We start from the raw sequence: 23,673 nt of genomic DNA, 5'->3' as shown, positions 1-23,673 counted from the left end.
TGAATAATCTGGCACTCTGTCAATTCAGCGTTTCTATCCCCCACTCAAACACCCACAAACATGTACACAAAACAAAACAGTGTCTGATGTGGCGTAGCCTCTGGAAAGACAGTATCTGATGTGGCGTAGCCTCTGGAAAGACAGTATCTGATGTGGCGTAGCCTCTGGAAAGACAGTGTCTGATGTGGCGTAGCCTCTGGAAAGACAGTATCTGATGTGGCGTAGCCTCTGGAAAGACAGTATCTGATGTGGCGTAGCCTCTGGAAAGACAGTATCTGATGTGGCGTAGCCTCTGGAAAGACAGTATCTGATGTGGCGTAGCCTCTGGAAAGACAGTGTCTGATGTGGCGTAGCCTCTGGAAAGACAGTGTCTGATGTGGCGTAGCCTCTGGAAAGACAGTATCTGATGTGGCGTAGCCTCTGGAAAGACAGTGTCTGATGTGGCGTAGCCTCTGGAAAGACAGTGTCTGATGTGGCGTAGCCTCTGGAAAGACAGTATCTGATGTGGCGTAGCCTCTGGAAAGACAGTATCTGATGTGGCGTAGCCTCTGGAAAGACAGTATCTGATGTGGCGTAGCCTCTGGAAAGACAGTATCTGATGTGGCGTAGCCTCTGGAAAGACAGTATCTGATGTGGCGTAGCCTCTGGAAAGACAGTATCTGATGTGGCGTAGCCTCTGGAAAGACAGTATCTGATGTGGCGTAGCCTCTGGAAAGACAGTGTCTGATGTGGCGTAGCCTCTGGAAAGACAGTGTCTGATGTGGCGTAGCCTCTGGAAAGACAGTATCTGATGTGGCGTAGCCTCTGGAAAGACAGTATCTGATGTGGCGTAGCCTCTGGAAAGACAGTGTCTGATGTGGCGTAGCCTCTGGAAAGACAGTATCTGATGTGGCGTAGCCTCTGGAAAGACAGTATCTGATGTGGCGTAGCCTCTGGAAAGACAGTGTCTGATGTGGCGTAGCCTCTGGAAAGACAGTATCTGATGTGGCGTAGCCTCTGGAAAGACAGTATCTGATGTGGCGTAGCCTCTGGAAAGACAGTATCTGATGTGGCGTAGCCTCTGGAAAGACAGTGTCTGATGTGGCGTAGCCTCTGGAAAGACAGTATCTGATGTGGCGTAGCCTCTGGAAAGACAGTATCTGATGTGGCATAGCCTCTGGAAAGACAGTGTCTGATGTGGCGTAGCCTCTGGAAAGACAGTATCTGATGTGGCATAGCCTCTGGAAAGACAGTGTCTGATGTGGCGTAGCCTCTGGAAAGACAGTATCTGATGTGGAAAGCGACAGGGGGATTGAGGGCCCATTCTTCTTCTCTATTGGAGGCATAAAGAACAGAAGCCTGATAACAGCAACGTGATTGAAGATAAGATAACAGTGATTGTCTGGCCGATGCAGCGGAAGAGTCTTTTATTTAATTTTAAAAAGGCAGGGGATCATACACACACATGCACAATTGCATGCACACACACACACGCGCATGTGGAAATTCACACACACACACACACACACACACACACACACACACACACACACACACACACACACACACACACACACACACACGCAAACACACAGACACACATACACACACACAGCCTTTGAGCCTCCACCACCATAAACGGCAGTAATCCATGAAGCCAATTTGTTATAAACCTCCAGGCAGCGTTTTACCAACACTTCAAACACACAGAGATGGCTTTCTGTCAACTCTGCAGTAGACTACCCTCTCTCTCTATCTGAAAAATGTATTTGTGATGAAAATGGAGAAAGAGAGAGATGAGAGGAAGACAATACAGAAATACACTACAGAAAAAGAAGGAACAGCACGTCAGAAATCAGCTCAATGTAATTGAAGAATCCATAGACTCGAACCACTTCTGGGAAAATTAGAAAACACTAAACCTACAACAACACGAAGAATGATCTATCCAAAATGGAGATGTATGGGTAAACCACTTCTCCAATCTTTTTGACTCTATAACAAAGAACAAACAGCAAAAACATTTATATGATCAAATACAAATCTTGGAATCAACTATTAAAGACTACCAGAACCCACTGGATTTTCCAATTACCTGGAATGAACTACAGGACAAAATAAAAACCTTCCAACCCAAAAAGGCCTGTGGTGTTGATGGTATCCTAAGTGAAATGATCAAATATACAGACAACAAATTCTACTTGGCTATACTGAAGCTCTTTAACATCATCCTTAGCTCTGGCATCTTCCCCAATATTTGGAACCAAGGACTGATCACCCCAATCCACAAAAGTGGAGACAAATTTGACCCCAATAACTTCCGTGGGATATGCGTCAACAGCAACCTTGGGAAAATCCTCTGCATTATCATTAACAGCAGACTCGTACATTTCCTCAGTGAAAACAATGTGCTGAGCAAACGTCAAATTGGCTTTTTACCAAATTATCGTACGACAGACCACGTATTCACCTTGCACACGCTAATTGACAAACAAACAAACCAAAACAAAGACAAAGTCTTCTCATGCTTTGTTGATTTCAAAAAAGCCTTGGACTCAATTTGGCATGAGGGTCTGCTATACAAATGGATGGAAAATGGTGTTGGGGGAAAAACATACAACATTATAATATCCATGTACACAAACAACAAGTGTGTAGTTAAAATAGGCAAAAAACACACACATTTCTTCCCACAGGGCCTGGGGTGAGACAGGGATACAGCTTAAGCCCCACCTTCTTCAACATATATATCAATGAATTGGCGCGGGCACTAGAAAAGTCTGCAGCACCCGGCCTCACCCTACTAGAATCTGAAGTCAAATGTCTACTGTTTGCTGATGATCTGGTGCTTCGGTCACCAACCAAGGAGGGCCTACAGCAGCACCTAGATCTTCTGCACAGATTCTGCCAGACCTGGGCCCTGACAGTAAATCTCAGTAAGACAAAAATAATGGTGTTCCAAAAAAGGTCCAGTCGCCAGGACCACAAATACAAATTCCATCTAGAGACCATTGCCCTAGAGCACACAAAAAACTATACATACCTCAGCCTAAACATCAGCGCCACAGGTAACTTCCACAAAGCTGTGAACGATCTGAGAGACAAGGCAAGAAGGGCATTCTATGCCATCAAAAGGAACATAAAATTTGACATACCAATTAGGATCTGGCAAAAAATACTTGAATCAGTTATAGAACCCATTGCCCTTTATGGTTGTGAGGTCTGGGGTCCGCTCACCAACCAAGATTTCACAAAATGGGACAAACACCAAATTGAGACTCTGCATGCAGAATTCTGCAAAAATATCCTCCGTGTACAACGTAGAACACCAAATAATGCATGCAGAGCAGAATTAGGCCGATACCCGCTAATGATCAAAATCCAGAAAAGAGCTGTTAAATTCTACAACCACTTAAAAGGAAGCGATTCCCAAACCTTCCATAACAAAGACATCACCTACAGAGAGATGAACCTGGAGAAGAGTCCCCTAAGCAAGCTGGTCCTAGGGCTCTGTTCACAAACACAAACAGACCCCACAGAGCCCCAGGACAGCAACACAATTAGACCCAACCAAATCACGAGAAAACAAAAAGATAATTACTTGACACATTGGAAAGAATTAACAACAAAACAGGGAAAACTAGGATGCTGTTTGGCCTTAAACAGAGAGTACACAGTGGCAGAATACCTGACCACTGAGACTGGTCCTAAACAGAGAGTACACAGTGGCAGAATACCTGACCACTGAGACTGGTCCTAAACAGAGAGTACACAGTGGCAGAATACCTGACCACTGAGACTGGTCCTAAACAGAGAGTACACAGTGGCAGAATACCTGACCACTGAGACTGGTCCTAAACAGAGAGTACACAGTGGCAGAATACCTGACTACTGTGACTGACCCTAAACAGAGAGTACACAGTGGCAGAATACCTGACTACTGTGACTGACCCTAAACAGAGAGTTCACAGTGGCAGAATACCTGACCACTGTGACTGACCCTAAACAGAGAGTTCACAGTGGCAGAATACCTGACTACTGTGACTGACCCTAAACAGAGAGTACACAGTGGCAGAATACCTGACTACTGTGACTGACCCTAAACAGAGAGTACACAGTGGCAGAATACCTGACCACTGTGACTGACCCTAAACAGAGAGTACACAGTGGCAGAATACCTGACCACTGTGACTGACCCTAAACAGAGAGTACACAGTGGCAGAATACCTGACCACTGTGACTGACCCTAAACAGAGAGTACACAGTGGCAGAATACCTGACCACTGTGACTGACCCTAAACAGAGAGTACACAGTGGCAGAATACCTGACCACTGTGACTGACCCTAAACAGAGAGTACACAGTGGCAGAATACCTGACCACTGTGACTGACCCTAAACAGAGAGTACACAGTGGCAGAATACCTGACCACTGTGACTGACCCTAAACAGAGAGTACACAGTGGCAGAATACCTGACCACTGTGACTGACCCTAAACAGAGAGTTCACAGTGGCAGAATACCTGACCACTGTGACTGACCAAACTTAAGGAAAGCTTTGACTATGTACAGACTCAGTGAGCATAGCCTTGCTATTGAGAAAGGCCGCCGTAGGCAGACCTGGCTCTCAAGAGAAGACAGGCTATGTGCACACTGCCCACAAAATGAGGTGGAAACTGAGCTCCACTTCCTAACCTCCTGCCCAATGTATGACCATATTAGAGACACATATTTCCCTCAGATTACACAGATCCACAAAGAATTTGAAAACAAACCCGATTTTGATAAACTCCCATATCTGAAATACCAAAGTGACCTGTTGCCACAAGAAAAGGTCAACCAGTGAACAAACACCATTTTAAATACCACCCATATTTATGCTTATTTATTTTCCCTTTTGTACTTTAACCATTTGTACATCGTTACAACACTGTATATATACATAATATGACATTTGTAATGTCTTTATTCGTTTGGAACTTCTGTGAGTGTAATGTTCACTGTTCATTTTCATTGTTTATTTCACTTTTGTATATTATCTACTTCACTTGCTTTGGCAATGTTAACATATGTTTCCCATGCCAATAAAGCCCATTGAATTGAATATATATATATATATAGAGAGAGAGCGGGTGAGAGAGATGAGAGGGAGGTAGAGAGAGAGGGAGAGGTGAGAGATAAAGAGAGAGAGAAAGAAAGGTGAGAGAGAGAAAGAGAGAGAACGAGAGGTGGCTGAGAAGAGAAAAAGAGAGGGGGGAGCAAAGCAAGCTGTTAAAACCAGTGTCCCAGCACAGCAGACCAGAACACTGTGCTGTAATACATGTAACAGACACACAGACAGACACATAGACACGCACAAACATACACACACACGCAGAGACACACGCACGCAAAGAAACACAAAGATAGAGACACGACCAGCCCGCTCACTAGGCAGGATTAGGTTTAGCCTATTGTGGCAGATTGACTGACCAAGTCACCAACAACACATAAAACCTCACATAATTCTGCCCGAAAACAATGACTATTTCTCTCAACCAGTGGCATATGGGCTTTTTAGGTGAGCGCTGATGCCGCCCTGTGATAAGCAGTGCCCACTTTGTCAAAGGCAGCGACTCTCTTGTCCGTTCCCAGCGCGCCTCTCAGGGGTGCTGTGGGAGAGACACATCGCTGCGGAGCTCCACCAACGTCCCGTCCAAAAAATGATCTCAAATATATCAGTGGTGTAAAGTACTTGATTAAAAATACTTTAAAGTACTACTTTACTTAAGTAGTTTTTTTTGTATCTGTACTTTACTATTTATGATTTTTAATCATTTTACTTCACTACATTCCTAAAGAAAATAATGTACTTTTTACTACATTTTGAATGCTTAGCAGGACAGGACAAGGGTCCAATTCACAGACTTGTCAAGAGAAAATCCCTGGTCATCCCTACTGCCTCTGATTTAGCGGAGTCACTACAAATCAAATGCTTAGTTTGTAAATGATGTCTGAGTGTTGGAGTGTGCCACTGGCTGTCTGTAAATGATGTCTGAGTGTTGGAGTGTGCCACTGGCTGTCTGTAAATGATGTCTGAGTGTTGGAGTGTGCCACTGGCTGTCTGTAAATGATGTCTGAGTGTTGGAGTGTGCCACTGGCTGTCTGTAAATGATGTCTGAGTGTTGGAGTGTGCCCCTGGCTGTCTGTAAATGATGTCTGAGTGTTGGAGTGTGCCACTGGCTGTCTGTAAATGATGTCTAAGTGTTGGAGTGTGCCCCTGGCTGTCTGTAAATGATGTCTAAGTGTTGGAGTGTGCCCCTGGCTGTCTGTAAATGATGTCTGAGTGTTGGAGTGTGCCACTGGCTGTCTGTAAATGATGTCTGAGTGTTGGAGTGTGCCCCTGGCTGTCTGTAAATGATGTCTGAGTGTTGGAGTGTGCCCCTGGCTGTCTGTAAATGATGTCTGAGTGTTGGAGTGTGCCCCTGGCTGTCTGTAAATGATGTCTAAGTGTTGGAGTGTGCCCCTGGCTATCTGTACATAATGTCTGAGTGTTGGAGTGTGCCCCTGGCTGTCTGTAAATGATGTCTGAGTGTTGGAGTGTGCCACTGGCTGTCTGTAAATGATGTCTAAGTGTTGGAGTGTGCCCCTGGCTATCTGTACATAATGTCTGAGTGTTGGAGTGTGCCCCTGGCTGTCTGTAAATGATGTCTGAGTGTTGGAGTGTGCCACTGGCTGTCTGTAAATGATGTCTGAGTGTTGGAGTGTGCCCCTGGCTGTCTGTAAATGATGTCTAAGTGTTGGAGTGTGCCCCTGGCTATCTGTACATAATGTCTGAGTGTTGGAGTGTGCCCCTGGCTGTCTGTAAATGATGTCTGAGTGTTGGAGTGTGCCACTGGCTGTCTGTAAATGATGTCTAAGTGTTGGAGTGTGCCCCTGGCTATCTGTACATAATGTCTGAGTGTTGGAGTGTGCCACTGGCTGTCTGTAAATAATGTCTGAGTGTTGGAGTGTGCCACTGGCTGTCTGTAAATAATGTCTGAGTGTTGGAGTGTGCCCCTGGTTATCAGTAAATGATGTCTGAGTGTTGGAGTGTGCCCCTGGTTATCAGTAAATGATGTCTGAGTGTTGGAGTGTGCCACTGGCTATCAGTAAATGATGTCTGAGTGTTGGAGTGTGCCACTGGCTATCAGTAAATGATGTCTGAGTGTTGGAGTGTGCCCCTGGCTATCAGTAAATGATGTCTGAGTGTTGGAGTGTGCCCCTGGTTATCAGTAAATGATGTCTGAGTGTTGGAGTGTGCCACTGGCTATCAGTAAATGATGTCTGAGTGTTGGAGTGTGCCCCTGGTTATCAGTAAATGATGTCTGAGTGTTGGAGTGTGCCACTGGCTATCAGTAAATGATGTCTGAGTGTTGGAGTGTGCCACTGGCTATCTGTAAATTAAAAAAACAAGCAAATGGTGCCGTCTGGTTTGCTTAATATAAGGAATTATAAATTATTTATACTTTTTACTTTTGATACTTAAGTATATTTAAAACTAAATACTTTTAGACTTTTACTCAAGTATTTTACTGGGTGATTTTCACTTTTACTTGAGTCATTTTCTATTAAGGTATCTTTACTTTTATTCATGTATGACAATTGGATACTTTTTCCACCACTGACATAAATGATAACAGATATAGAATTATGGTACAAAAGAGTCTGTGACCTTTACTATAGCCTACAGGCTGGAGATATAATGTATGATAATGTAATGAGACAGACACTTTTTACACCATGCAGGTTTCTCCCATCAAATAGCCTAACCTAAATGGCACCCAAATAAATAATGTGCTGACATGTGCTCACAGGTTAAACAGCATATAATAAAAACAGGACAGGCTACTGTCCAGGAGTTTCATCCCGTGGTCTAAATTGTCATGATCAGCGGTTTGTAGTTTGTATCTGTACATTTTTTACAAGCTGATCATAGCGAAATAGAACATACTTCTTCATTTCCCGCTGTGTAAACACATTGCAAATATGCTCAGGAGAACTCCTCCTGATAAAGTTGGGTAGCTGATACTCATAGCTTAAATAGCCAAATTGATTAGTCACAGGAATCAGGACTAAAAAAGCAATTACAACAGCCTGTTTAACAAATGACTCTGGCCCCAGAGGACTGGAATTGCACATCCCTGCTGTAGGCTATACCTCAGTAAGGACCGATGCCGACTCCTTTTGGACGTTTTTTTTTGGTCCTGTCTGGAATTATTTTTTTGGTGCAATTTGGACCGGCTCTGATTTCCACGTCCATGGACGTTGTTTTTTGGTTCGGTCCGGACCAAATCTGAACCAATCATAGACGTCTATGTTTGGTTCAGACTTTGTCCAGTCAGGACCATCCTTGATTTGGCCCAAACATAGACATCTAAAAATGATATATTTTCAACTTTTATTCAGAGCCGAAAATCAATCTGATTTCATTGTCTAGAAAATATGTACAGTACCAGTCAAACGTTTGGACACACCTACTAATTCCAGGGTTTTTCTGAATTTTTTTACTATTTTCTACATTTTAGAATAATAGTGAAGACATTACAACTATGAAATAACAAATATGGAATAATGTAGTAACCAAAAAAGTTTTAATTAAACAAATCAAAATATATTTTATATTGAGATTCTTCAAAGTAGCCACCCTTTGCCTTGATGACAGCTTTGCACAATCAGCTTTTCAATTAACAGGTGTACCTTGTTAAAAGTTATTTGTGGAAGTCCTTTCCTTCTTAATGCGTTTGAGCCAATCAGTTGTTGTGACAAGGTAGGGGTGGTATACAGAAGATTAGTAAAAGACCAAGTCCATATTATGGCAAGAAAAGCTAAAATAAGCAAAGCGAAAGGACAGTCCATCATTACTTTAAGACATGAAGGTCAGTTAATCTGGAAAATGTAAAGAACTTTGAAAGTTTCTTCAAGTGTAGTCGCAAAAACCATCAAGCTCTATGATGAAACTGGCTCTCATGAGGACCGCCACAGGAAAGGAAGACCCAGAGTTACCTCTGCTGCAGAGGACAAGTTCATTAGAGTTAACTGCACCTCAGATTGCAGCCCAAATAAATGCTTCACAGAGTTCAAGTAACAGACACATCTCAACATCAACTGTTCAGAGGAGACTGTGTGAATCAGGCCTTCATGGTCAAATTGCTGCAAAGAAACCACTACTAAAGGACACCAATAAGAAGAAGAGACTTGCTTGGGCCAAGAAACACGAACAATGGACATTAGACTGGTGGAAATATGTCCTTTGGTCTGATGAATCAATATTTGAGTTTTTTGGTTCAAACTGCCCGTGTCTTTGTGAGACGCAGAGTAGGTGAACGGATGATCTCTGCATGTGTGGTTCCCACCGTGAAGAATGGAGGAGGAGGTGTGATGGTGCTTTGCTAGGGACACTGTCAGTGATTTATTTAGAATTCAAGGCACACTTAACCAGCATGACTAGCACAGTATTCTGCAGCGATACTCCATCCCATCTGGTTTGCGCTTAGTGGCACTATCATTTGTTTTCAACAGGACAATGACACAAAACATACCTCTAGGCTGTGTAAGGACTATTTGACCAAGGAGAGTGATGGAGTGCTGCATCAGATGACCTGGCTTCCACAATCACCCAACCTCAACCCAATAGAGATGGTTTGGGATGAGTTGGACTGCAGAATGAAGGAAAAGCAGTCAACAAGTGCTCAGCATATTTGGGAACTCCTACAAGACTGTTGAAAAAGCATTCCTCATGAAACTGTTTGAGAGAATGCCAAGAGCGCAAAGCTGTCATCAAGGCAAAGGGTGGCTTTTGGTTACTACATGATTCCATATGTGTTATTTCATAGTTTTGATGTCTTCACTACTATTCTACCATGTCGAAAATAGTAAAAATAAAGAAAAACCCTTGAATGAGTAGGTGTGTCCAAACTTGACTGGTACTGTATTTTCAACTTTCATTCAGAACCAAACATTTGGCTGGCACACACACACACGCTCATGCGCACGCATTCACACACACACACACACACACACACACACACACACACACGCTCATGCGCACGCATTCACACACACACACACACACACACACACACACACACACACACACACACACACACACACACACACACACACACACACACACACACACACACACACACACACACACACACACACACACACACACACACACACACACACACACACACCTTAGATAACTCTTGCTGTTCCCACTAGATGAATAATTTCTCTCCCATTACTACCCCTGGAGTGGAGCTCTGTATAGATAGACAACCATTAATACTCTGAGACATGGCTGACTCAACACATCAGTCTGTAGTCTAGTTGGAACGGAGTTATAGCTTGAAGTTACAGCTTGACCGTGGTTTTGACCATCATGGTCCAGACTTACCAAGACAGTCATGAAGAGGGCACGACAAAACATTTTCCCCTTGAGGAGACTGAAAAGATTTGGCATGGGTCCCCAGATCCTCAAAAGGTTCTACAGCTGCACCATCGAGAGCATCCTGACCGGTTGCATCACCTGCTGGTATGGCAACTGCTCGGCATCTGACCGTAAGGCGCTACAGAGGGTAGTGCGTACGGCCCAGTACATCACTGTGACCAAGCTTCCAGCCTTCCAGGACCTATATTATAGGCGGTGTCAGAGAAAGCCCAGAAAATAGTCAGAGACCCCAGTCACCCAAGTCATAGAGTGTTTTCTCTGCTACCGCATGGCAAGCAGTACCGGAGCGCCAAGTCTAGGTCCAAAAGGCTCCTTAACAGCGTCTACCCCCCCCAAGCCATTAGACTGCTGAACAATTAATTAAACCGCCACCGGACTATAACATTGACCCCCCCCCCCCCCCCCTTTTGTACACTGCTGCTACTCACTGTTTATTATCTATGCATAGTCACCACCCCCACCTACCTCAACTAACCTGCACACTGACTCGGTACCGGTACCCCTGTATATAACCTCATTATTGTTATTATTATTGTGTTACTTTTTATTATTATTTTTTACTTTAGTCTATTTTGTAAATATTTTCTTAACTCTTCTTGAACTGCACTGTTGATAAAGGGCTTGTAAGTAAGCATTTCATGGTAAAGTCTACACTTGTTGTATTTGGCGCATGTGACAAATAGAGTTTGATTTGATTTGATACTAATATGCTGTATCTCACTTTGAACCACGGTGTGTGTGTATATGTGCGTGTGTCCCTTTCACTGTGGGGTGTGTGTATGCATGTGTGTGTATGTCCCACCTTGCACCACGGTGTATGAGGCCTCCACAGAGGACAGGTTGGTGATCACGGTGACGTCATCGTCTCTGCTGGAGCTCTCTATGTCAATGTTGATGGAACGTTCTATCTCCCGGTGCAGACTGGTCACCATGCCAGTAGGATAGGTTACATTGGTCAGACGACCCTCACTGTCATACCTGGAGGAGAGAGACATATAGAGGTTACTTCTCACTGTCCCACCTGGGAAGATAGGGACAACTAGTGACAAAATAGTCCTTAATCAATGTGATTTCAGAGTTGTCATTTTCAGTCCCCTCCCTTCCCTCCCCTCCCCTCCCTTCCCTTCCCTTCCCTTCCCTTCCCCTCCCCTCCCCTCCCCTCCCCTCCCCTCCCCTCCCCTCCCCTCCTCTCCTCTCACAGCTTACTTGTACAGAGGAGCTGGGAATAGCTGGTCTCCGTGGATTTCTCTTAACATGGCAGGTCTCAGCAGAAAGTGTGTGTATGGGTGTGTGTGTGTGTGCAGTGACAAAAGCAAACCTCTATAGACCTCGAACACCTGTCAGTTCTGTTAGCTCTGACTGAAGCACACACTTGTGTGACAGAAGTTAACTGCAGGGGGCAGCAGTGGACTGTAAACCAGTCCTAGCTCGATGTGTGCCAGGCAATGCAACTAATATGTGACCCTGAGTGCTGCTGAAGTGTCCGCGTTTGACTGATGCATAAAAACACCCCACCCTCACAACCCACTCACTGGTAGAAGGTGGTCCATCCGGTCTCGTCGGCCTTGGTGGCCAGTAGTCCTGTACTCCCAGAGTACCCCAGTAGGGCCACCTCCTGTCCCTGGGCTGAGACACTCCTCAACCCCCCAGCAGGGTCCAGACCCAGGGTCACCACCTGGTTCTCTGGCAGTAACACCAGTCTGAGGATGCCAGAACTCCCCCCCTGGCCCAGACCCTCCCTTCTCACCCTGACAGTGTTGTTGCAGTTGTCCACCACCGTGGCTAGCTCTCTGTCCGGCCCGTAGGTGAAGTTATATAACGGTTCTCCCGTGACCAGACTCACGGTCTGTAGATGTTGACCGTCACCGTTGAACACATAGAGCTCCTGTTCCCGTGGCGACGCAACTTCGTATTGTCCCATCATCGATCCTGATCCCGCCCCCGAGGCTGACGGGCCGGGTCGATTGGCTCGTACGGCTCTGATGCGTATGTTGTTAAGATCGGCGATGAAAAGCGTTCCGTCGGGTGAGACGGCGAGCGAGGCGGGGGAGTTGAGGCCGGAGTCGGGCGCGTAGCCGTCGTCGCCGTAGAAACAGTTGCAGTTGACATCATTCTTGCAGTCGCAGTCTGACGTGGCGCCGGCCAGCAGAGACATCTCACCATTAGTGGATACCTGAGAGAGAGGGAACGATAGAGATGAGACAACAAACGAGAGAGAGGGAACGACAGAAATGAGACAAGGAAGACAGGAAAGACAGAATGTTTTAGAAAAGAGATGGAGGACAGAAAAGTGAAGTTTCAAGTTTTAATGTCACGTGCACAAGTACAGTGAAATGTCTTTCTTGCAAACTCCAAACCCAACAATGCAGTAAGGTAAAGCTACTTTTTAATGTTTAAAAACAAAGGTGCTGTTGTACCTGTCTGACGCGGTTGATTTTCTTCTCGTCCGTCTCAGCGATGTAGAGAACTCCGGTGTAAGACAGGGCGATGGCTGTAGCACTCTCCAACGCAGCGTGGATGGCAAGCTTACTCAGGCTGTAGTCTATACCTGGAACCTGACAATGCATGGGCCGCCCTGCTATGATGCTCACCTGGGGGCGATAATGATATTTAATGTACAGATAATATAATAATACATATATGATAATAGCATCATGATTTTGTTTAAGTCACGATAACCTCTTGTATCGCAATAACTGATCATATCGTGATAATTGCTTATATCGTGATAACTGATTATATCGCGATGACTGATTATATTACGACAGTAGTTTAATCGCAATAACTGCTTATATGACGATAATTGATATGGAAGCAAAACTCACTTGGTGGTTCTCAGTGATGCGCAGGATGACGTTGTTCTCCAGGACGTACAGAGAGTTATCCATGGGGTTTACTGCCAGGTCTGTAGGCCACTCCAGACGCACCTGATAAACAAAACAACAAACAAATCCAGGGTTGATCACAAAAGCTACATAACAAAAAGTATGTGGACACCACTTCAAATTAGTGGATTTGGCTAATTCACTCACACTCGTTACCGAGAGGTGTATAAAATCGATCTCACAGCCATGCAATCTCCATAGACAAACATTTGCAGTAGAAGGGCCTTACTGAAGAGCTCTGTGACTTTCAACGTGGCAATGTCATAGGATGCCACCTTTCCAACAAGTCAGTTCATCAAATTTCTGCCCTGCTAGAGCTGCCCCGGTCAACTGTAAGTGCTGTTATTGTGAAGTGGAAACGTCTAGGAGCAACAACGGCTCAGCTGTGAAGTGGTAGGCCACACAAGCTTACAGAACGGGACCGCCGAGTACTGAAGCGCGTACAGCGTAAAAATCATCTGTTATCTCGGATGCAACACTCACTACTGAGTCCCAAACTGCCTCTGGAAGCAACTTCAGCACATTAACTATTCATCTGGAGATTCATGAAATGGGTTTCCATGGCCGACCAGCTGCACACAAGCCTAAGATCAGCATGCACAATGCCAAGCGTTGGCTGGAGTGATGTAAAGTTCACCGCCATTGACCTCTGGAACAGTGGAAACACGTACTCTGGCCATGATGAATCACGCTTCACCATCTAGCAGTCCGATGGACGAATCTGGGTTTGGCGGATGCCAGGAGAACGCTACCTGTCCGAATGCATAGTGCCAACTGTAAAGTTTGGTGGAGGAGGAATAATGGTCTGGGGCTGTTTTTCATGGTTTGGGCTAGGCCCCTTAGTTCCAGTGAAGGAAAATATTAACGCTACAGCATACAATTACATTTTAGATGATTCTGTGCTTCCAACTTTGTTGTAACAGTTTAGGGAAGGCCCTTTCCTGTTTCAGCATGACAATGCCCCCAGACACAAAGTGAGGTCCATACAGAAATGGTTTGTCAAGATCAGTGTGGAAGAACTTGACTGGCCAGCACAGAGCCCTGACCTCAACCCCATCGAACACCTTTGGGATGAATTGGAACGTCGACTGCGAGCCAGGCCTAATCGCCCAACATCAGTGCCCGACCTCACTAATGCTCTTGTGGCTGAATGGAAGCAAGTCCACGCAGCAATGTTCCAACATCTAGTGGAAATCCTTCCCAGAAGAGTGGAGGCTTTTATAGCAGCAAAGGGAGGGAACAACTCATATTAATGTGTATGATTTTGTTAGGAGATGTTTGATGAGCAGGTGTCCACATACTTTTGGTAATGTAGTGTATTTTCAGAATTTTACAGGAGACCGAAAACAAAGTGTTCATTGCATGTAAACCAGATCAGGTTGTTGTCAACCTGTTTGAAACGTTCAAAACTGATTTAAATGGAAACTTACATATTTTTGGCTCCAACCAAATCAAGTTCCTCCCTCCCCCCCCTCTCCCTACCTGGCTGACGTCCATGCTAGTGTCACAGCTGAGTGGTCGTACTGCGGTCAGGTCATTGGCGCCCAGTAGAGTAGAGATGATCCCGTTTTGGTCAACCTTACGGATCATAGTGGCATCCACAAAATACATCAGACCATTCTTATCCACAGCAATACCTGGAAAGAAACACACGCACACACACACACACACACACACACACACACACACACACACACACACACACACACACACACACACACACACACACACACACACACACACACACACACACACACACACACACACACACACACACACACAGCATCAATACCTGGGAGGGGAAGGACGTTTGAATTCACCTTAATACGTAAGTGGGTACTAAATAAATACATTAGGCCAATAAATGTTATTTTATAAGATGCAACAACTTGGTAATTAGTAAGTTATGTAATGACGATGATGACCTTGTAGCATTACTTTCCAGGGTCCCTCAGAGTAACCCTGTGTCCTTGCAGTTTCTACTTTCTGTTCGCCAGCAAGTTGATCAAATGTCTTTGGAAAGTAAAGACTGATATGATGCATTTATCTCCTGCTCCCATTTCACCGTCAGTGGCGTCACTCTGTCCATAGCAGACAGACAGACAGACCGATATACAGATTAGATTGAGGTCTGGGCTTTGACTCGGCCATTTCAAGACATTTAAATGTTTCCCCTTAAACCACTCAAGTGTTGCTTTCGCAGTATGCTTTAAGTCATTGTCCTGCTGGAAGGTGAACCTCCGTCCCAGTCTCAAATCTCTGGAAGACTGAAACAGGTTTCCCTCAATAATTTCCCTGTATTTAGCGCCATCCATCATTCCTTCAACTCTGACCAGTTTCCAAGTCCCTGCCGATGAAAAACATCCCCACAGCATGATGCTGCTACCACTATGCTTCACTTTAGGGATGTGTTCTCGGGGTGATGAGAGGTGTTGGGTTTACGCCAGACATAGCGTGGACTTCGATGGCCAAAAAGCTCAAATTTAGTCTCATCTGACGAGAGTACCTTCTTACATATTTTTTTCTTTAAGAAATAGCTTTTTTCTGGCCACTTCCATAAAGCCCAGCTCTGTGGAGTGTACGGCTTAAAGTGGTCCTATGGACAGATACTCCAATCTCTGCTGTTGAGCTTTGCAGCTCCTTCAGGGTTATCTTTGGTCTCCTTGTTGCCTCTCTGATAACACCCTCCTTGCCTGGGCCGTGAGTTTTGGTGGGCGGCCCTCTCTTGGCAGGTTTGTTGTGGTGCCATATTCTTTCCATTTTTTAATAATGGATTTAATGGTGCTCCGTGGGATATTCAAAGTTTCTGATATTTTTTTATAACCCAACCCTGATCTGTACTTCTCCACAACTTTGTCCCTGACCTGTTTGGAGAGCTCCTTGGTCTTCATGGTGCCGCTTGCTTGGTGGTGCCCCTTGCTTAGTGTTGTTGCAGACTCTGGGGCCTTTCAGAACAGAATATACCGAGATCATGTGATAGATCATGTGACATTTAGATTGCACACAGGTGGACTTTATTTAACTAATTATGTGACTTCTGAAGGTAATTGGTTGCACCAGATCTTATTTAGGGGCTTTATAGCAAAAGGGGTGAATACATATGCACGCACCACTTTTCCGTTTTACATTTTGGGGATTTTTTTTCATTTCACTTCACCAATTTGGACTATTTTGTGTATGTCCATTAGATGAAATACAAATAAAAATCCATTTAAATTACAGGTTGCAATGCAACAAAATAGGAAAAACGCCAAGGCGGATGAATACTTTTGCAAGGCACTGTACAGACAGACAGACAGACAGACAGACAGACAGACAGACAGACAGACAGACAGACAGACAGACAGACAGACAGACAGACACAGATAGACAGGCAGACAGACAGACTGATGTACACACAGACAGACAGGCAGACAGACAGACAGACAGACAGACAGGCAGGCACACAGACTGATGTACACACAGACAGGCAGGCAGACAGGCAGGCAGACATACAGACATACACAGACAGACAGACAGACAGACAGACAGACAGACAGACAGACAGACAGACAGACAGGCAGGCAGACAGGCAGGCAGGCAGGCAGGCAGGCAGGCAGGCAGGCAGGCAGGCAGGCAGGCAGGCAGGCAGGCAGGCAGGTAGGCAGACAGACAGACAGACTGCTGGGGGAAAGAGAGAAAGGAATAGCAGTGATGGATCGAAGCAATGCTATGGAACGGATGGAGAAGAGGGAGAGGGGTAACAGGGTGCCTTTGAACAGAGAAGCACACGGGGAGGAGAGGAGGGAAAGAGAAAGGCCAGTGACAGAAGAGCTGGAGGGCTGAGAGAGATAGAAATAGACAGACAGAGAGAGGGAGAGAGAAAGAGGACTGACAGGGCAGGCTGATAAGTGCTGGCTGGCTTTGTATCCTTCTGACAGGAAGGATACACACACACACACACACACAACACACAACACACACACACACTGAGGAAACGTGACAGGGTGACATCTTTGACAGTTTGGTGTCACAGCGTTCTTCTTTTGATGCAGGCTTCATCACGTGATATCATCCTAACTTCAGCTGTAATCTGGTTTATAACCTCCTTCTGCTTCTGCCCTGCTTTACTTTCACTACTAGACGGACAATTAGTTTCATCATCAGTCTTCTGATATAAAAAAGGAAAGATATCACTACTACTTTCACGACTAGATCATGAATACCAGCACCTCAGTAGCACGGACGTCTCTTCCTTCCCTATCCTAGTTACACTTCGGAATTTATGAGGGTACTGTCCGTGGCTTAGCCCTCAATTTTTGGAATATCTCTTTGTGTGTGTATGTTCCTCTACTCCTCACCTTTGGGGCTCATCAGTGTCGCCTCAGTAGCTTTGCCTCCATCCCCACAGCGCTCGTCGAAGGGCAGACACTGCTCTCCTGTCCCAGCAACCACCTCTGCATTGTCCGACAGAAGCCGCCCGCCCGTCAGCGAGCGCACACGGTAGATACGCCGCGAATTGGTATCCGAGATAAACAACGCCCCTGTTACCGGGTTAATGGCCAGGAAGTACTTATGAGTGGGGTTGTTACTGTGGGACAGAGAGAGAACAATAAAGTTATTGGAATTTGAATTGAATTGGAGAAAAATAACTTAGATTAAAATAATATTTCCCAGGGGGCAATTTAACAATCTTTGTGATTAAAGTAACTCTAAATTACTGCTATTAGCTGGGAATTTATGATTTAACCGAGGAGCGAAGCATCTTACCTGTGTCTGAAATCTTTGTTCCTTCAAAGGATAAGACAGATAAAAACAACCCAGAACAAATGTTATTGTAGTATCATAGAGAGATAGCTGTAGTGTTTCTGAGGGGACAACAGAACGAGAAAGAGAGAGAGATAGCTGTAGTGTTTCTGAGGGGGCAACATAACAACAGAGAGAGAGAGAGATAGCTGTAGTGTTTCTGGGGGGGCAACAGAACAACAGAGAGAGATAGCTGTAGTGTTTCTGCGGGGGCAACAGAACAACAGAGAGAGATAGCTGTAGTGTTTCTGAGGGGGCAACATAACAACAGAGAGAGAGATAGCTGTAGTGTTTCTGAGGGGGCAACAGAACAACAGAGAGAGAGAGAGATAGCTGTAGTGTTTCTGAGGGGGCAACATAACAACAGAGAGAGAGAGAGATAGCTGTAGTGTTTCTGAGGGGGCAACATAACAACAGAGAGAGATAGCTGTAGTGTTTCTGAGGGGGCAACAGAACAACAGAGAGAGAGAGATAGCTGTAGTGTTTCTGAGAGGACAACAGAACGAGAAAGAGAGAGAGATAGCTGTAGTGGTTCTGAGAGGACAACAGAACGAGAAAGACAGAGAGAGAGATAGCTGTAGTGTTTCTGAGGGGACAAGAGAACGACAAAGAGAGAGAGAGTTAGCTGTAGTGTGTCTGATGGGACAACAGAACGAGAGAGAGAGAGAGATAGCTGTAGTGTTTCTGAGGGGGCAACAGAACAACACAGAGAGAGATAGCTGTAGTGTTTCTGAGGGGGCAACAGAACAACACAGAGAGAGATAGCTGTAGTGTTTCTGAGAGGACAACAGAACAACAGAGAGAGAGAGATAGCTGTAGTGTTTCTGAGGGGGCAACAGAACAACAGAGAGAGAGAGATAGCTGTAGTGTTTCTGAGGGGGCAACAGAACAACAGAGAGAGAGAGATAGCTGTAGTGTTTCTGAGGGGGCAACAGAACAACAGAGAGAGAGAGAGAGATAGCTGTAGTGTTTCTGAGGGGGCAACATAACAACAGAGAGAGAGATAGCTGTAGTGTTTCTGAGGGGACAACAGAACGACAGAGAGCGAGAGATAGCTGTGGTATTTCTGAGTGGACAACAGAACGACAGAGAGAGAGAGAGTTAGCTGTAGTGTGTCTGATGGGACAACAGAACGAGAGAGAGATAGCTGTGGTATTTCTGAGGGGACAACAGAACGACAGAGAGAGAGAGAGTTAGCTGTAGTGTGTCTGATGGGACAACAGAACGAGAGAGAGATAGCTGTGGTATTTCTGAGGGGACAACAGAACGACAGAGAGAGAGAGAGTTAGCTGTAGTGTGTCTGATTGGACAACATAACGAGAGAGAGATAGCTGTGGTATTTCTGAGGGGACAACAGAACGACAGAGAGAGAGAGAGAGTTAGCTGTAGTGTGTCTGATGGGACAACAGAACGAGAGAGAGATAGCTGTGGTATTTCTGAGGGGACAACAGAACGACAGAGAGAGAGAGATAGCTGTGGAGCGGTGAAGGGAAGAGCATAGTTAAATATGGATAAAAACACCCAGGAGATATACGATCTAGTGCAGTGTATAATTCTACTTCAATCACTCTGTCCCCCGAGCCCTCCCTGCTTTCATTACAACCTCACTGATCTCATCCAACATGTTCGATATCCTACACACTACTCCGCTCCTCTGTCATCTCCCCCTCCTCTCATTTTCTCCTCCTCTCCTCTCCTCTCTTCTCTTCTCTTCCCTCCCCCCATCTTCTCCTCTCCTCATCCCTCCATCCGTACCTCAGTTCCAGTATGCCCGTGGTATTGAGCGAGGGGTAGACCCTGCGTATGAAGTTCAGGTCTCCCACATAGAGGCTCCCGTCGATGCCTGTTGCCAGGGCTACGGGCGCCAGTAGCTTGTTGCTGTCGGCGAGGCCGTTACAGCTGGGGCAGGAGATAGAGCGTCGACGTCCGTTCCCCATTACACTGCTGATCACAGGGGGCTGCTCTGACACAAACACGTTCTCACCACTACCCTTATGGAGGATACCTAGACAGGATGGAGGGAGGGAGGGACCAATGAATTCATTCATTTTATTTAAGAAAAAACCCCACATACTATTGATTCAGCCAAATGAAATGTGTGTGTGTGTGTGTTGTTGAGAAGATGGTGTGTGTTTGTGTGTGTGTTGAGATGACAGTGTGTGTGTATGTGTTGAGATGACAGTGTTTGTGTGTGTGTTGAGATGACAGTGTGTGTGTGTGTGTTCAGATGACAGTGTGTGTGTGTGTGTTCAGATGACGGTGTGTGTGTGTGTGTTCAGATGACGGTGTGTGTGTGTGTGTTCAGATGACAGTGTGTGTGTGTGTGTGTTGAGATGACAGTGTGTGTGTGTTCAGATGACGGTGTGTGTGTGTGTGTTGAGATGACAGTGTGTGTGTGTGTGTTCAGATGACGGTGTGTGTGTGTGTGTGTGTTCAGATGACGGTGTGTGTGTGTGTGTTCAGATGACGGTGTGTGTGTATGTACATATATATACAGTATATTTAAACATACTGCTGCGTGTGTTGAGGATATGGTGTTTATCCAGAGACCAGCCTCCCAGATGAGAAGGGTCCAGTTCAAAGCCCTGTAGTACTGCTGTCCTCTTCTCCCATAGGATCAGATTGGCACACGACTCATATTCATACCCCACTGACACTAGAGAGAGAAAGAAAGAAAGAGAGAGAGAGAGAGAGAGAGAGAGAGAGAGAGAGAGAGAGAGAGAGAGAGAGAGAGAGAGAGAGAGAGAGAGAGAGAGAGAGAGAGAGAGAGAGAGAGAGAGAGAGAGAGAGAGAAAGAGAGACAGAGAGAGAAGTGGGAGTGAGAGAAAATATACTTCATAACAAAGCAGTATGGAGACAAGCAACTTTTCAAAGCTCAGGACAGACAACACCAGACAGACAGACAGACAGACAGACAGACAGACAGACAGACAGACAGACAGACAGACAGACAGACAGACAGACAGACAGACAGACAGACAGACAGACAGACAGACAGACAGGCCCCACCACTAATAAAGTAAAGTGAGCTGCAGTTAGCACAGCTTGTGCTCTTTAGCACTTGTGTCCAGACCAGACCCTTCCTCCTCTCACCCCACTAACACCTCGTTAAGGCCATAACCCAATTAACATCCTTGTCATGGCGTCAAATCAATTAAAAACATGTTAATTAGAAAGTGAGAGAGAGGGAGGGTGTGGGGTTCACTGTCCCTGCAGGCAGTTCTGTGACAACTAGGAAGTGTTGTCATGGTGACAGATCCATTTCTCTCCCATCATTCAACAGTGTTGACATGTTGTCATATCGACCATCGCTTGATTGACATAAACACACATTTACAGAAATATTAATTCATGTGCATTGTCCCCTTCAGAATAAACCTATTGAAAGTAAAGTAACGTTGGTTATCTAATCAATCATCTACATTGGAGCAATAGAGTGTGTGTGGACGTTACAGTCTTTTCTGCTCTAAGAGATGACAGACTTGACGCTCTAAGCCCTGGGTGGCAGTTAAACTCTCCTCTCCTCCTGTCACTCAGACGTAACCACGGCAGCTGTAACCGTGGTGAAGGGTTATTAGCTGTCAAGCAGAGTTAGCGGTCAGTGAAGCGAGCTGGGGGCCTCGGCACCCCTGAGTGCTATTACTGCTCACAGACAGACAGACACACACACACGCTCATAAACACACACACAAACCCTACCCACCGCACTCACACACTCTATCTACACACACTCACCGACAGCTTCCGACAGCCCGTAGACTCTCTGTCCATAGGCATCTGTTTTATCCCAAATGTAGGTGTAGGCCAGGTTGGGCGAGGCGTGGAACCACTTCTGGAAGAGATGTCCCTCCACAGCCACCATCAGATGGACCTTGAGCAGGCCCAGAGACACCATGGCTGGGGTCATGGTCACCTTCAGCAGGCTGCGGTAGCCAGACGTCCTGGAGCTCAGGTAGCACAGCTTCAGACTGGTCCCTGGAACATCTATCATCTCGTGGAGCACCTGGAGAGAAGGAGAGAGAGAGGTGGTGTGAGAAAGAGAGAGGGATAGTGTGTGAGAAAGAGAGAGAAAGTGAGAGAGAGAGAGAGGGATGAGAGGAGAGGAGAGAGCTTCAGACTGGTGCCTGGAACATCTATCATCTCATGGAGCACCTGGAGAGAGAGAGAGAGATAAAGAGATAGACAGAGAGATAGATATAGAGAGGGAGAGAGAGAGAGAGGGGGAGGGAGGGAGGGAGAGAGAAAGAGAAAGAAAGAAAGGGGAGGAGGAGAGATGGAGGAGAGAGATGGAGGGGAACGATGTAGGAGAGAGATGGAGGAGAGAGGTAGAGGAGAGAGATGGAGGAGAGCGATGTAGGAGAGAGATGGAGGAGAGAGATGGAAGAGAGAGATGGAGGAGAGAGGTGGAAGAGAGTGATGGAGGAGAGAGATGGGGGAGAGAGGTGGAGGAGAGAGATGGAGGAGAGAGATGGAAGAGAGAGAGATGGAGGAGAGAGATGGAGGAGAGAGATGGAGGAGGAAAGATAGAGAAGAGAGATGAAGGAGAGAGATGGAGGAAGAAAGATAGAGAAGAGAGATGAAGGAGAGAGATGGAGGAGAGAGATAAAGGAGAGCTGGAGGAGAGATGGAGGAGAGAGAGTGAGAAGAGATGGAAGAGAGATGGAAGAGATGGAGAAGAGAGATAAGGGAGGAAATATAGAGAAGGAGGAAAGATAGAGATAGAGGAGAGAGATGGAGGAGAGAGATGGAGGAGGAAAGATGGAGGAGGAAAGATGGAGGAGGAGAGATGGAGGAGGAAAGATGGAGGAGAGATGGAGGAGGAGAGATGGAGGAGGAGAGATGGAGGAGGAGAGATGGAGGAGGAGAGATGGAGGAGGAAAGATGGAGGAGGAGAGATGGAGGAGGAGAGATGGAGGAGGAAAGATGGAGGAGGAGAGATGGAGGAGGAGAGATAGAGGAGGAGAGATAGAGGAGGAGAGATAGAGGAGGAGAGATAGAGGAGGAGAGATAGAGGAGGAGAGATAGAGGAGGAGAGATAGAGGAGGAGAGATAGAGGAGGAGAGATAGAGGAGGAAAGATGGAGGAGGAGAGATGGAGGAGGAAAGATGAAGGAGGAAAGATGGAGGAGGAAAGATGGAGGAGGAAAGATGGAGGAGGAAAGATGGAGGAGGAAAGATGGAGGAGGAGAGATGGAGGAGGAAAGATGGAGGAGGAAAGATGGAGGAGGAGAGATGGAGGAGGAGAGATGGAGGAGGAAAGATGGAGGAGGAGAGATGGAGGAGGAGAGATGGAGGAGGAAAGATGGAGGAGGAGAGATGGAGGAGGAAAGATGGAGGAGGAAAGATGGAGGAGGAAAGATGGAGGAGATAAGATGGAGGAGGAGAGATGGAGGAGGAAAGATGGAGGAGGAAAGATGGAGGAGAAAAGATGGAGGAGATAAGATGGAGGAGGAGAGATGGAGGAGGAAAGATGGAGGAGGAAAGATGGAGGAGGAGAGATGGAGGAGGAGAGATGGAGGAGGAGAGATGGAGGAGGAAAGATGGAGGAGGAGA

General features: G+C 45.9%; 1 protein-coding gene across 1 annotated transcript in view; it reads right to left on the bottom strand.

Moving 5' to 3' along the window:
- The window catches only part of LOC120046918 (teneurin-2-like), a 115,172-nt gene that overhangs the window by 19,847 nt on the left and 71,652 nt on the right, over positions 1–23,673 (bottom strand). Inside the window, exons 16-25 of the mRNA XM_038992466.1 lie at positions 21,857–22,124; positions 20,634–20,777; positions 19,877–20,126; positions 18,086–18,106; positions 17,677–17,906; positions 14,819–14,973; positions 13,277–13,378; positions 12,869–13,042; positions 11,984–12,624; positions 11,254–11,429 (exon numbers count right to left, since the gene is read on the bottom strand). Of these exons, the coding sequence (XP_038848394.1) occupies positions 11,254–11,429; positions 11,984–12,624; positions 12,869–13,042; positions 13,277–13,378; positions 14,819–14,973; positions 17,677–17,906; positions 18,086–18,106; positions 19,877–20,126; positions 20,634–20,777; positions 21,857–22,124 (2,161 nt within the window). The remainder of the gene's footprint in view (positions 1–11,253; positions 11,430–11,983; positions 12,625–12,868; positions 13,043–13,276; positions 13,379–14,818; positions 14,974–17,676; positions 17,907–18,085; positions 18,107–19,876; positions 20,127–20,633; positions 20,778–21,856; positions 22,125–23,673) is intronic.

The sequence above is a fragment of the Salvelinus namaycush genome, chromosome 5 (assembly GCF_016432855.1).
Source record: "Salvelinus namaycush isolate Seneca chromosome 5, SaNama_1.0, whole genome shotgun sequence".
Taxonomy (NCBI): domain Eukaryota; kingdom Metazoa; phylum Chordata; class Actinopteri; order Salmoniformes; family Salmonidae; genus Salvelinus; species Salvelinus namaycush.
The sequence above is the reverse complement of the archived record's forward strand: the minus strand, read 5'-3'. Positions and strand labels throughout refer to the sequence as shown.